Below are 14,964 nucleotides of genomic sequence, written 5' to 3'. Positions count from 1 at the left end.
ATTTTGTTAAAATTCAACAGACACTGGACTGGAATGACAACAATACACCTAGAAATGCTGATTCAATGAAAAATTGGAATGGTCTCTTACTTTTTCCTAGGCTGTAAATAATTTGCCGATGTCCATTTTTGACAGTCCAGTTATCTGATATCTTCCAGTTTACACTATCACAATACTATGTAGTATCATTACACTTCAAGACACAACATCAAAATATATTATTGCCTTCATCATTATTATTGATTAATTTCCTTTAATAAAGGGAATTTCTCTAGGGGAAAGAAACTAAGACAGACCACATGATCATTAATGCACAAATTGAACATGAGAGCAAAGAGAATTAGCATTTACATCTCTTTGAAACAAGAGCTTCTCTCAAAGGACAAAGTGATTACCCTCTTCAATCAACCATTCAAATTAAAGTACATCTGGACCGATTCTCGACTGTTTTACGTTATTTCTGTTGGCATGGAAGGACAAAGATTCAACTTTGAAATATCAACCCTTGACAGCCAGTCATTCGTCAACTTCTCTTAAGCACGAAGCAGAAAAAAGATACACAATATTCCCAGACATCAATCAGTCAACTAAACGGGACCAGAGATAAACCTGCTAGAAAAACACACATCCATCAATCATAAAATCTGTTAAAGCAGAAAAGTCATCAGTTATATCAAGTGGCACCAAGCTGCAAGACTAGACTGCATTCTCACAATGTTGAAACAATTTGACAAAGCACATGTCCAACACTTGATATCTGTACTATCAAGCTACCGCTACGTCATAGCTTTAAAATCTTCAAATCATCAGCAAAGCTGACAGGTCCATCCTTCTTTGTTAAAACTCTTACTCGTGCATAGAAAACCACAGGTCTCCGTCACTCATGCCTGTCCTTGTAAAACCGGACTGTACTGCTCTAAGCCATAGATACATACTGCCTTTCTCAGATGAACAGATTCAGGTCGTGTCAGTCCAGACCTGCTGTCAAAATCAGGGGAGACCAAAAGGGATTTTCTCCAGACAGTATGTGAGGGTAAGTGGGCCATTGACAGAAAACGAGAAAGCTGGTGATGGGACACGAGCTGGAAAAGCCATTTTGAAAACCAAAATGACACTCTTAAAGAGTACATAACATGAGATCATGTAAATTACATTTCATGCAGTGTGTAATGTTGCCGTGTTTGAAAGTAAGCAGTCTGCCAAGTTGTAAATCCGAAGGTGAATGAATAACAAAGTTATTGGCTTGGAAAAAAGGGAGTCGACTCTGGATCACGCAAGTGAGTCGTCCCTAGTACGATTCGCGAACCTCCGCGGATTTACATCACTACATGTAGTCCCCTCCTATGTTTTGCTAAAACTGACCGCGAAAACTTCACTTTTCTGTGGAGGGGATTAGACATATGAATCGCGGAACGAATCATTTGAGAGTCAGTCAAGAAGTAATGTAAGAATAACTGCCTATTATTACAAAATAATAGTGTTTTTACAGATTCTATGTACATAAACGTGTTGTTGGACACTCCATAAACCAAAGTAGGATCTTAAAAATCCCTAGTTATGTACTCTTTAATGTAAACCACACTTGCACAAATTCCATCCCCACTACTACTACTAATAATAATCACACCCAAAAGCCTCAGGAGGGAATTCCCAAAGTATTAATTGACTCACTAATCATGCTGTTTGTTTGCATGTGTCGCCCATTTTATATTAGCACCCAATTCTTAAATGAAATTATTCAAATTAAAATGGCCACAAAATCTCAATTTGCACTAATTGGGTACTTTCTGGGACTTTGCAAATGGAGTGCTCGCTGAAACTGTACAGTGCCGTTCCACCGTGGCTCTTTAAAATGCTGAAAGTGTGCTCGACTACACCACGCGCCTGGTTATAATGTTATTCTTCATCATTCGATCACCATCTGATGAATAACTGCTGCCATCGTCAATAGAAAATGTATTGGACATCTATTTTATATAAAATTCAAATTCCATTTCATTTACGAAAGTGGTAACAGTGTGACTTTGGATATAAGTCTAATTCACATAGAAAGGAGAACTAATTTTAAATACAGCACAGCACTATTTCTGAGCGTTTAGTGCCTGGGTTTACTGTATTAGTAAATAAGGTAGGTTGCACTGAAACTCCGTATGCATTATAAAGGTTCATTGAAATTAGCCCATTGGCATGACCTCTGACCTTGTTAAGTGCCCCTATACTGCGGGAGGAGGCATCAGTGAAGAGCTTGCTGTGTAGCAGCATGACTCTGGCGATGAGGTAGAGTCTAAGGAACATGGGCACAGACAACACCATGTCTAGATCCGCCTCCGCCTGCGAGGGAGCGTAGGAGAAGGCCAGCCGCGCCCGCCACATGAATTTGAAGTCACCCGGCACCGGGTGAACCGCCGAAACGATCAGCTCGAGAGCAATGAGCAGCACCCGCTCCATGGTCATGGCGATCCGCCAGTCATCCGCACCATTGTCAATGACAAAGAGCTAAGAGGGAGAAGAATAGAAATGTTTAACATTGCAAATGAAATGGAGTTTTAAAGCAAATTTTCAATTGAGACCTTCACAAGACATAAATTTCAAGTCTAAACACTTAGCATAATGGATGCCAAATTAGCATTCAATCACTCAAAAGAAGTGCTCAAGGGTACACGGCACTCACTTGCACATAAATAACAGGAAAATAGGAAATAAATATAAAACACATCCTAAAACAAAGTTCTAAGCGATAAAAGGCGTGTAAATCAGAAGGATTTTTGGTCCCAATCAGCGACAAATATGATGAGTCACAGGATTTTGTTGGTTGCTATATTTCTTTTTGTGTGGCAACCCAAATTACATGAAATCCTCATATTGTGTTAACAGAATGAACTGAAAAAATATGAAGTGACAGCTCATTTGAAGTGTGGTCCTAAAAAATTCCACATGTTGGGTCATCATCCATGCTACAGTACAGTCCTGGAACATTATTCCTAAGAGCCAATCAGAATTTAGGGTTGGATTTAGTGCTAATGTAAAACTGAATAAGTGTAATGCTGGGTTCACACCAAACGCAAACAATCGCGTTCCGCGCTCTTTATTACTCGCGGAAAAAATTCGTTATCTTCACGTGAGTGACGTGATCTGACAAATATTTTCAACCTTCGCGGAATACGAGATTGACGCACATTCCGCCGCCCGATTCGTGTCATTCGCAGCGCCTGAGTTCGCGTCTACGCGTCTTTGCATTGACTTTGTATGTAATTTACTCGCGCAAAACACTTAATTTGCGTTTGGTGTGAACCCAGTGTAAGACTGTAAAAAATGTATATAACATATTCTGTAAAGTAAAATTACATGTTTTTCATGTTATTTTACCCCTAACTTGTAAATGTGCAGTTTATTTCCGTAACTTATGTTTAAAATTCTTTAAAATTACATTTTTACAGTACATTTAAATCATTCTTATCAATTTGTAGCAACAAATTTCATATTTCCGAAAGCTTTTATCTTCTAAATTGTCACTTTACAGGAAATAAAAAACACTGTATGTTTTAAACAATTAAACATACTGTTGTCCAAGTTGACAAGCTCTTTTCAATACTTTTTATTAATATTTTAATTAATTGGTTAAATCTTAATTATTATATAAAAATCATTAAGATACAAGGTTTCAGTCCAACATCCATGGCATGTACACCTACAAGTCACCTAAACATTGCTATATGGTATCTGTATCTCTGACTCGTCTTTTTGCACACATACAGAACAATAATATAAGGGATTTACTCCTATATTTAAATTCAAATGTCACTCCCAAATCTCTGCAGACTATCCATATGGCTGGTGTAACGAAAAAACCTTCACAGCGAATGAAAGTTGCGAACCAACTTCACACATGAAAAACGTAATGTCACCGAATGTAACCACTCCTCAAGACTAACCATTCATCATCTAATCCAAAACTTTAGTTATGAATGAATAATTCAGATAGCTCATTAAAACAGCTACAAAGTAGAGCCGCTGCGAGTAACTGTAGGAGTACAATGATTCCTCAAGAGCAGCACAGGAGGCTAAATGAAGGGGAAACAGATTTATAAACCCCACAATGAGAACATGCTTAAATAGTAATTTTATCCTGCCAGGAAAGCCAAACAGACAGAGCAATAAGCAAGCAGAATTCTGCTGGCATAATGTGCTGTGACAGTTATATGACTATCTCGCTCTCTCTCCCTCCCAATGCAACTTCATGTCAGACGGTATATCAGCAGAGTCTAAGGATGGAACGGGAAGCTAATTGTGCTGTTGGCGGTGTTAGATGTTTTTAATGTTAATTGTAAGTGTTATATTGGTGAGGCTTGTTTAATTGATACGAAGAAGGCAAGCAGGGTTCTCCCCACTGAGACTGAGAAACACACACACACACACACGTATACACTCCCACACATAAACACACAGACACATTTAAGAGCTGCAAATGATCATATGGGAATCCTAGGAACTCATGAATGAAGTTATATTTATGAGCAGATATACTGCCAGTGCATGCACATTTATTCACTATGAGCCCATGCGTCTGCGTGGTTGTGCGTCCACGGTGCAACAGGTCATCCAACCATCCAATGAAAATGTTTTACTAAATGCTTTTCTTCCGCGAATGCCCCGATAATGTAAACACCAGCCAGTCTGTTCCCTTAAACATGTTGCTCAGCGCATGTGTGTGTGTCTAACTCTGTGAAGGGCATGATGTATGTTGTATGGCAGTTAAACGTGCATGTTTTTTTTTTCTGGAAAAGCCAGCCTCGTCATGGTGACTGTTGCCTAGGCGACAACATCAAAGACCAGCCAAGCTTAATTAGGGTCCCCTGGTGAGAGAGGGAGAGAATGACTGTGTGTTTATATGTGTGTGCAAAAGAGAGAGAGAGGCAGCATGATAGAAAGAGGTGGAAGAGAGAGAGAAAGAGGCAGAGGGAATGAATGTAAGGGAGAAATACTCATGTGTGGGTGGTTGCGAGAAGAGTGAAAGAGAATGTGTGAATACTGTATGCGTGTGCATGAAAGAACATGCGAATCTGCTAGAACTTGTACTGGTTGGGTGTATGACTTGAAACGGTTGAATGCAATGTTCAATGCTCATAACAAATATATCTTCAGTGGATGGTGGATGATGGCTATACACAGCAAAATCGCCAGTGTTAAAAAAGGTCAAATTAACACTCACAGTGTTTATATAATCCACACTTTTGAGAGTGTGGTCTATGACTATTTTCTCTGCTTGACTCTGTAAGACACATGTGACATACCATGCTCACACTATTATATTATTTGTATAAAACCACTAAACTGCACATTTGTTCATTGGCAACTGTGCAAGTTTTATGTTTCCATAATCACTCTGTGGTCTCTTCTATTAAAAAAATCGAATCAATATTTGATATTTAATTATTTAACAAGTAGTACAGCCTGGTCTCATTGTTTATACGTAGGTATTTGTACGTAAAGTTTTCAAGCACAAAGTGTGTACATTTTTGTAATTTTGTACATATTACAGCGTATAAAACGTAAAATTTGCTACGTAGTTTTAGCTAAAAGACGTCAAATATTTTCAAAGCTTTTATATCATTAAGATATCAGTGCATTTTTATAATTGTATCAATAAGCGATTTATATTTTCAGACCCGTTAATGTGACACTACCGTCGGTCCCTAGTTTGTTTTCTCCGTTTTTTGCCCCAGGATGTTCTTTCCCCACGCTCCCTCACGAGTCCCTCATTGACATTTGCACCCTTTCGTCATCGTTGACTGTCACCTGCACCCCATCATCTTCATTATCTGGACACGATATGTACTCTCCTTTGCCCATTGTGTTTGGTCAGGTCTTGTTGTAAATTTAGTCTAGTTGTAAAGTTTAGTGTTACCTAGTTCCATACCTGTTTCTCCCTTGGAAGTTAACCCGTGTATTCTTGTTCCGTGGATGTTATTGCTCATGTTGTTTGTATCATTCTGTGGATTTATACCTTTTTGGACATTCTTGGTTTTTGCATGTTTTTACCTTGTGGATTATTATTTTGTGGATTACGCTTTTTTGTTCCTGGTTCCTGTTTGTTTTATTAAACCCATTTTCCTTCACTCTACCACCTGTGGCATCATCCTTCATCCGTGCACTGTTACAGTTAACCTACCCCCAAACCTAACCATTTTATAGCGAATATAAAAAGATGTAAAATGTAATAGACCGAAATATGCAGGAAAATGACCAGTATTGCTGCTAACGGTGGCTGCTCAGGATGGAGATGAAGATCGCCGAATAACGGCTTGGATTTGGTTCTGTTCCTCGCAGTCAAATGGTTTCTGAAGACATGGATTATATCTGACAAATAAAATTGATTCCCTTTCTAATTATTTTGAATTTTTGGTGTATTTTATAGTTCTACTGTCAGTCACAGCATGTCAAACGCCTTTGTGTCCCACGGCAAGAAAAGCTAATATTACATGTAATAACAAGTAATGGTTAAACGATTGCAAAAATGTTATTAATTTTAAGAGTTTAAAGTCTTGTTTCTTCTAAATGAGTTGGCAACAGAAATCACGCAGAACGAAATGTCATTTCATATTAAGTAAATGAGTAAACTTTATTAAATGCAATTGAAAACATAATGCCGTTGATGTGACAAATAAATGCAATATAATAAAATGTTAATGCCACTATTACAATATTCATTAGGATTCATTTGTAAGTCTGTAAAGATGTTCATGTGTCGTCAGTACATCAGTATTGTGCATTTAAATAATGTAAATACGTCAGTATTTTGCGTTTTAGTGTTTGCGCAAATGTAAGTAAATGTACGTTTTGTAGAACCACATTTTACGCAAATTACATACGAATTCTCATGAGATCACGTTGAGTAATAGTGTTGCGGGAATATGGGCATTGTCCCTTTAAGAAGTATGGGCTTTGTAGTCCTGACCGCACGGGATGATGGGAAAAGTAGTGCGGGTGCGGGAAATTCATGTGTGTGAGAGGAAAAGTGGCGGACGGAGCTAAAAGGGGAGCAAGCTGCTTTTAGAAGTTTTTGTTGTTTTTCATAAATTCGTGAAACCACCCGGGAGTTCAAGTAATTGTGAAACGGTATAGTGATGGATTGAGCTTTCGCTTGGTGAGATTAAAGCAACGTGCTTCCAAATAACTTTGTCAGCTCATTACTGCGAGAAATGAACCAGAGAACACTGTTACAGTTAACGTTATCCACAATCGGAGAGGCGGATTAACAAGAAGGTAACAATAAGCAGGATAATGTTTGGTCAGCTGGTCATTATCATAAAATAAACCTCTTCAGGATGACAAAAGACCCACCCCGCCTGGATTCATTTTGTGATAATGACCATGCTGACTGTATATTACCTTTTACAAATGTTATAAAAATATTCACAAAAAAATCTTATAAATTATATATAAACATTTTTGTTCTTATCACTGCAAGTTGTGCTTTTATGATCCAATATAATCATGGGAATATTCCATCATAACTTGATGAAATTTCCCTTTTCCTCCATCATCATCGCTCCCTTTCCGCCTCCACTCGTTACCCCCTAATTCATCTCTCCTCCGGCCCGAACCCCCCCATCCTGTCGTTCTTTTTCATGCTGAATTGCCACCAGGAAATGCTGAATAATTAAATTCCATTAGTGAAAGTAATCTGTCAACATGAGTGACTGGACCGAGCCGCCTCCCTCAGCCCATCAGAGACAGAGCAGACAAGAGAAGGAAAGAAAACCCAGAACCTCCCAACAAATGAGGGCCAGAGCCAATTAGGAAACATTCAAAAGGGAGGATGAATAGGAGAGCAGAGTGTGAAATAAAAGAGATAGGTACACGGATAGGTAAGGTAAATGGGGTCTTGCCCAGAAGGGAAAGAGATCAAATAAAAAGGGAAAGTGTGAAAACAGAGGGGTCAAAAGGATAGAAACTTGGAGACAAAAAAGTGTTGTTCAAACTATATGCATGATCTTAAATTCTGAGGCAGCATTGCATGTCCTGTAAGAAGACTATACATGAAGCTTTGCAACAGGCTCATGAAAAGAAAAGAATAGGTTGATTATAAAAATACAGTATACAGTAAAATATACAGCATATTATAAATGATAAATATTCAATATTCCTTTAATCCTGAAAAGCATTTAAAATTTGTCAAATTGGACCAATATCAGATTTAGTGACAGACTTATTACTTCAATTTTTGTCTCATGAGGGTGAATCAATGAGTACAGAATTTATTTTTGTTCAAAATACTAGTACTTTGTCTTCAGATGCTATAGGTTTGTAAAACTGAACTATACATTTCTGTGCAAGCTTTATGTCTCTCACACCACTCTATGTTTGTTTTCTCTCGCACAATAAAATCATTTCACGTTAAATCAATAATCAATCTCCTTTTATTTATTTATTAAGTAAGTCTGTAATCAAATATATAATAATACGAATCCATGTTGGTATGTAGTTGGCTATTCTGATTTCAAATTCATTTGTCGTATGTAGGCAGTAGGTTTTTCAGTAGGTTTTAGAAGAGAGCTTTAACCTTTGTTATGATGTACATACTGCACGCACAAAAACGCTTACATGCAATACCAGCACACTACTCCAAGAGACAAGAGAGCCATGGAAAACTAAGACAACAGCAGGCAGCTCCAATCAACTTAGATTACCTTGAGACAAGCCCTAAATACCCAGTACTCTCTCTGCCCTGTGAGATACTGTACAGACAACGCACACATGTACACATGAATATATATATACTGTACATATAGCCTATGAGATAAATACATAAGATGAGAAATCTGCCTGTTATGTTTCTGAAAACACAAGCAACGGGATAAGCTTGGAATTCCCTCTTTATAAAATAAATACATTTATATACACCCCAAGCCTCTCTCTCTCACACACATATGCACAGCCTCCCTTATGTGTCGCCAGTAGCAATAACAGCAGGAAATCCCTTTAGTTTCCCCTAAGCAACAACTCACGCAGTGACACTAAGCAACGAGACGTGCTGTGACAGTGCTTGTGCAACGTTCTGGAAATGTTTCCCTGTCATTCTGTTGTCAGTACCACCCATATTCTGCTTGAGGGTTTACCACAGTTAAAAGCATTACCTGTACATTACCAGCTTCATTTCAGAGCGGGGGATCTCTGATGATTCCCTGAAAAATGAAAATCCCTTCATCGTTTATTCAGCTTCACATGATTCCAAACCTGAATTACTTTTTTTCTTCTGCAGAATACTAAAGAAGATATTTTGAAGATGGTAAACAAACAACATTGACCCCCATCGATTTCCACTGTATGGACACAAAAACATTTCTCAAAATATCTTCTTTTGTGTTCCACCCGAACAACATAATAGAATATTTATATTGGTGTGAACTAATCCTTTAATACTAGCACAGGACTCCCATTGACATCTCAAGCTTGTTCCTTAAAGAATTTTAGAGCTTTTTCTTTGAATAGTTTGCAGCTTTTTTACATGAAAGTGTCAATGATGGTTGAAAATATTATATATAGTATAATTGTTTTAGAAAAATGTATTTATGTTTTTAAGTGTTATTCATTTAAAAGGATAGTTCATCCAAAAATAAAGATTCTGTCATCATTTGCTCACCCTCAAGTTGTTCTAAACCTGTTCAAATTTCATTGTGCTGTTAAACACATAGGAGGATATTTTTAAGAATCTGAGAAACCAAACCGTTCTGGGGCACCATTGACAACCATTGTAGTTTTTTCCTGCTTTAGGAGTCAATAGTGTCTCAGAAATGTTTGCTTTGTGTTTAGCAGAACACCAACATTTATACAGGTTTGGAACAACTTTTTTTGGTGAACTATCACTTATAATATCCCTGGGTTGTGACTATTACTGCAACTATTTAAGGTAGTCTTTGGATAAATAAATCCTGCATCCATAATAATAAAAGAACATGTTCAAAATAAATTGGCATGAAATATAAAATCAAATTATTTATGGTTTCAGCCATTTTTAAAGTCATCCGTCTAGGCTTACTGTGTCAACACCAAACATGTGAGCTCAACTGTACTGCATATTAAATCACTAAAGAGCAACACAGCTTCCAAAGCTCATCATAAAAACCACTCAAGCAAAACATTTCCAGAATCAGTCCAACCTTGAACTAAAGATAATTATAAAATTGGCTTCAAGTAATCTGGTGATACACCAAATTCTTTAATGGGTCCTAGCTGAAGTTGCACAGCCATGAATCATTTTTTAATGTGGTTCTACCGTAGCCACGCCGTACGCAAACTTCAGCCAAGTTGGCTCTTTGTAAGAAATGCACTTACATTAACATGCACTTTGGTACAAACTTTACCTCAGAGAGTCTTTTAGTCATATTAGCACACTGATAAACACACAATACTGTATCTGTAAGCACACAGGAACTGTCCGATAAATGTGGTTTTGGTTAAAGATTCAGATACCGCTGTGTATTTTGCAGGGTTTAAAGTAATTAGACTGTGTTGATTTGGGAATGAGGAGACCCAAGGAACAGTAATTCAACTCGATATGATTTTCTCAGAAGATTTCTAATCAACATCTACCCACTTCATGTCCTATCTCCTTTTGTCCCAGAAGATGAAAAAAACACACTGGACACAAACAAATACACACAGACAGACGTTGTCTAGGAAAGAGCTGGTTGCACAAGCAACACATTATTACAGCAGTTTGCAAATATTTTACAAGGCGGCTAATTCGTATAAACTTGCAGTCTCATTCATACATTTTATTGCAATTTGCTTTTGTGACAGTCAGGTTTAGGGGTGTGGTTGGGGGAGGGGTTTGACTGCGGCTTTTTTCTAATAATCGTATGTTTTTATATGATTCACATCATATGAATTCATATGAATTAGGAACTTTGTAAAATAGTTACGAATCCGATTAGATCAGCCAGACAAAAGTACTTCTTAATCCAGCAAAATGAATGAAACACACATTCTACATTGCATAAAACCACACCTACACAGTTGCAAAGTACTTTATTGGCACGATTGCTATACATAACAGTTATACTCACACCACTTCCCGAGATCTCAGGTGTTGATTTAATTTAAAAGGGTCTGGATACGTTTGTAGTGTTTACACTCCGTGAAACTCCCTATGTCAAAAACCCTGCAAACCATCCTCAGACCCCTCAAACAAACCCTCAAAAGTGTTCCAAAACTAAAACTACATGCGTGTGTATCTTCATCGGCTAAAACGAATTTGAGATAAACAATTCAGACTCACGGTTGACTGAAGGAAAAAATACATAGATAGAGACAGAGCAACACAACATGCAATCAAGAGAGAAAAAGACAGGTGGGGTGGAGGGAATGAGCGGAAAACACGAGACGAATTGATTTAAGTAGAGAGAGAGCGAGAGAGAGAGCGAGAGAGAGAGAGAGAGAGAGAGAGATTTGAGGGTGGAGTGTATAACTGTTATGTATAGCAATCGTGCCAATAAAGTACTTTGCAACTGAAAGAAAAAACTGAATTGAGATGGAAAGAGAGAGAGAGTGAGAAAGACAAAGTGTGTCTATTGTCCACTACTACTTTGGACTTCCTATTTTCTCTTCTGTATATTTATTTCTACATAGGGCTGGGCGATAAATCGATAACAATATGTATCGATGATACATCTTTAGCAATAACGATTAAAAAAATGCTTGATATAACGCTCCAAACTTACCATGTATATACAGTGCCCTCCACTATTATTGGCATCCTTGGTAAATATGAGCAAAGAAGGCTGTAAAAATAAATCTGCATTGTTTCTCCTTTTGATCTTTCATTCAAAAAATCTACAATATTCCAACATTTCATTAAAGTAAAACAAAAATTTTAGATTTTTTGAATAAAAGATAAAAAGGAGAAACAATTCAGATTTATTTTTACAGCTTCTTTGCTTATATTTACCAAGGGTGCCAATAATAGTGGAGGGCACTGTAGACAAAGATTAACTATTACAACGTCCTTAAAATTACATTTCATGCAGTGTGTAATGTTACTGTGTGTGAATGTAAGCATTCTGCCAATTTGTAAAGCCGAAAGTGAACGAATAACAAAGTTATTGGCTTGGGAAAAAAGGAGTCGACTTTGAATCATACGAACGAGAACGTCTGTCGTCCTAATTTCAGTTCCGGGTCAGATTTGCGTCACTCCGTGTAATGCCCGCCTACGTTCCACTGGCAAATGACGTGACGAAAGCTCCCGCACGGAGGAGATGGCATCCTATTGGAACAAAACGAAAAATGCCATGTTCGTCACCGGAACTTACGACACACCTGCGTCATTTGCCGGAAAAACAAGCCTAAGGTTCACGTGCAGCCAAGGGATAACGCAAGTTAGAGATTAACGTTAATAGCACTGTCAATATGTATATTTCTCTTAAACAAATGCATCAATTTGCTTCAGAAGACCTTTGTTAAGACCACGGAGCCTTGTCGAGTCGTTCTTTGATCGATGGATGCACTTTTTGGGAGTTTAAAAAAATTGACGCCCATTCACTCCCATTCTACCGCTTGGAAGAAAAATGATACGTGGTATTATAACTCCAACTGCATTATTCTTCAAGAAGAAAGTCATATTCAGTCATGATGCCTTGAGGGTGAGTAAAACATGGGGAAATTTTGTTTCTTGCCTGAAGTATCCCTTTAAGTCAACATTAAATCTTTTGCTATTCATTTGTCTTTTGTTATGTGACACACTTTTGTGTGAAAAGGATATTCGATGGTAAAAGAGATTTCATTGAATTCTATGCATTTGTCTGAAATGTAAAAGTGGCTGTACTGTACATACAGTACTACACTGGATTCAGGTGGTTCGTGATGTCAGATGAAAGCTCTGGTTCAGGCTGAGCGAGTTAATGAATCCTTGATGAAAGATCACAAAACAAGCATTTCTTTTTGAAAGAAAATACACTGATGTGTCGATCAAACTAAGACGAGAAACACGTATTGATTCGAGTCTGATTTCACGTTCACTTTAAATACGGTCAGCTATTCAGATTACTTTCACTTTTATTACACTATTCAATTTTAAAGACATTATCGCCGACCATTCATACCTTTTTCACCACCTCTATCCTTCCAGCTTGTTTTCTAGCATGCGTGTTTCTGCCTGTCTGTGTGTGTGTGAGTTTCTTTTGAGAATGCAGCGAGTTCTCAAACTCTATTCATTGATAAAAGGGCACACATGCTCCTTTTCAAAGTAACTGTCAAACACTCACAAAATGACTCACTGTTGTAGACGCACACAGCCCTAAAAATATCTGCTTAATGTCTCGAAGACGCTCGTGCATCTGAAGGAGAAAGGCGGCGAGTTTCAGGGAAGTTTTGAGGCTTCTGTGTGTGTTTGTGTGTAACACGCTACGCAGCAGACCACTGCTGTGAGTGACATCCCAGCGCTAACGCTCCTATTAGAATAATGCTAATGAGGAGTTGAGTTTATCTGCCCTTGCTGATGGCAACAGCCTAAAACAACATTACTCATCTCTTCATTACGCCATGCTAAAAATCTGGCTAAAAACATCAAAAGTAGAATGCACTTGAGAAAAGCACTGTGTAAGAAAAGTATAGAAACATTTTAATGTGCCATTTTTGTCGTTAGTTTGATCTAACTTGTAGTGGCTATTACAACACACCATTAGGCTGAAATATGGATATTGTTTATAGGAACAGTTGACCAAAAATGTTTAATTCTGTCATCTTTTATTCACCCTCATGATGTTCAAATCCAGTTTATGACACTTTGTTCTGTGGAACACAAATGAAGATATTTTGAGAAATATGATATATATTTTGTGTCCATACAATGGAAGTCAATAGGGGACAATGTTGTTTGTTTACCAATGTACTTCAAAATATCTTTTTTTGTATTCTGCAGGAGAAAGAAAGTAATACAGGTTTGAAATGACATGACGGTGAATAAATGATGGAAGAATTAAACTTAAAATTAAACAGGGTAAACTGACCCCTTAAGAACAGATTAATATATTATCACAAAATTTTGTAATATTAATATAATATTATATATGTATACTATTTGTGTGTGTGCGCGTGTGTGTGTGTGTGTGTGCGTGCGTGCTTACCTGGACCTCTCGAGCATGGTAAGCAATGATTAGTCCAAGAAGAATGACGGTGGAAAGGCTTATAAGACACTTCAATGCCAAAGAATACATGGAGCTCTGTGAAAGATACCCACAAATATTAGTATCACACACACACATATTGGGTTCAACATTACACTAAGCTTTGAAACCACATTATGCATAGCACACCATTATTACACATACACACAACCAGTGGTGTACCACGAATCCCCACGGCAGTGAAATAATGCACCATCATGAATATCAAAAGTGAATCAGAAGTGCAATAGTACCACTGATGGAAGCACTGATGTTATTTCGGCAATTTAGCCACAAAACTTGATGCTTACAGTGACTTTTCACTGTTGACTTTTACTTTACCCTAACACTAGCTCGAATGTGATGAGTGCATCAGTGCATGTTTTCTATTGAATCGACGTTTCTGTATATAAAATATGTAATTTAGATGCAACAGAAATGTAAAATCAATTCTAGGCAAATGTAACCGTAATAAAACTGCCATATTTCACTGTGGGGGGTCCCTGTATTGACGCCCCCGTGTCCTGCGTGCCAGTGCATATTTACTTATCTTGCAAACATACACTACTGGTCAAAAGTTTGTGATCACTCACTCATTTTTTATCATATTTTTTCCACATTTTAGAATAATAGTAAACTCATCAAAACTATGAAATAATACAGTTATAGCTGTGGTAATTATGTTGTGACTAAAAGCATTCAAAATAAATTAACTGTACGATCTACGTTACCTTCAAAGTAGTCACCCTTTGACTAGAATTTGCTAAATCGTTCTCTTGGCATTTTATAATCCAGCTTCTTG

The 14,964-nt window shown here is 37.5% G+C and overlaps 1 protein-coding gene across 1 annotated transcript in view; it reads right to left on the bottom strand.

The window, feature by feature from the left end:
- The window catches only part of kcnn3 (potassium intermediate/small conductance calcium-activated channel, subfamily N, member 3), a 46,981-nt gene that overhangs the window by 17,206 nt on the left and 14,811 nt on the right, over positions 1–14,964 (bottom strand). Inside the window, 2 exon segments of the mRNA XM_057340002.1 lie at positions 2,200–2,496; positions 14,124–14,219. Of these exon segments, the coding sequence (XP_057195985.1) occupies positions 2,200–2,496; positions 14,124–14,219 (393 nt within the window).

The sequence above is a fragment of the Triplophysa rosa genome, linkage group LG8 (genome assembly GCF_024868665.1).
Source record: "Triplophysa rosa linkage group LG8, Trosa_1v2, whole genome shotgun sequence".
In the NCBI taxonomy this organism is placed as follows: domain Eukaryota; kingdom Metazoa; phylum Chordata; class Actinopteri; order Cypriniformes; family Nemacheilidae; genus Triplophysa; species Triplophysa rosa.
Note: the sequence above shows the minus strand (reverse complement) of the source record. Positions and strands in the feature narration are given on the sequence as shown.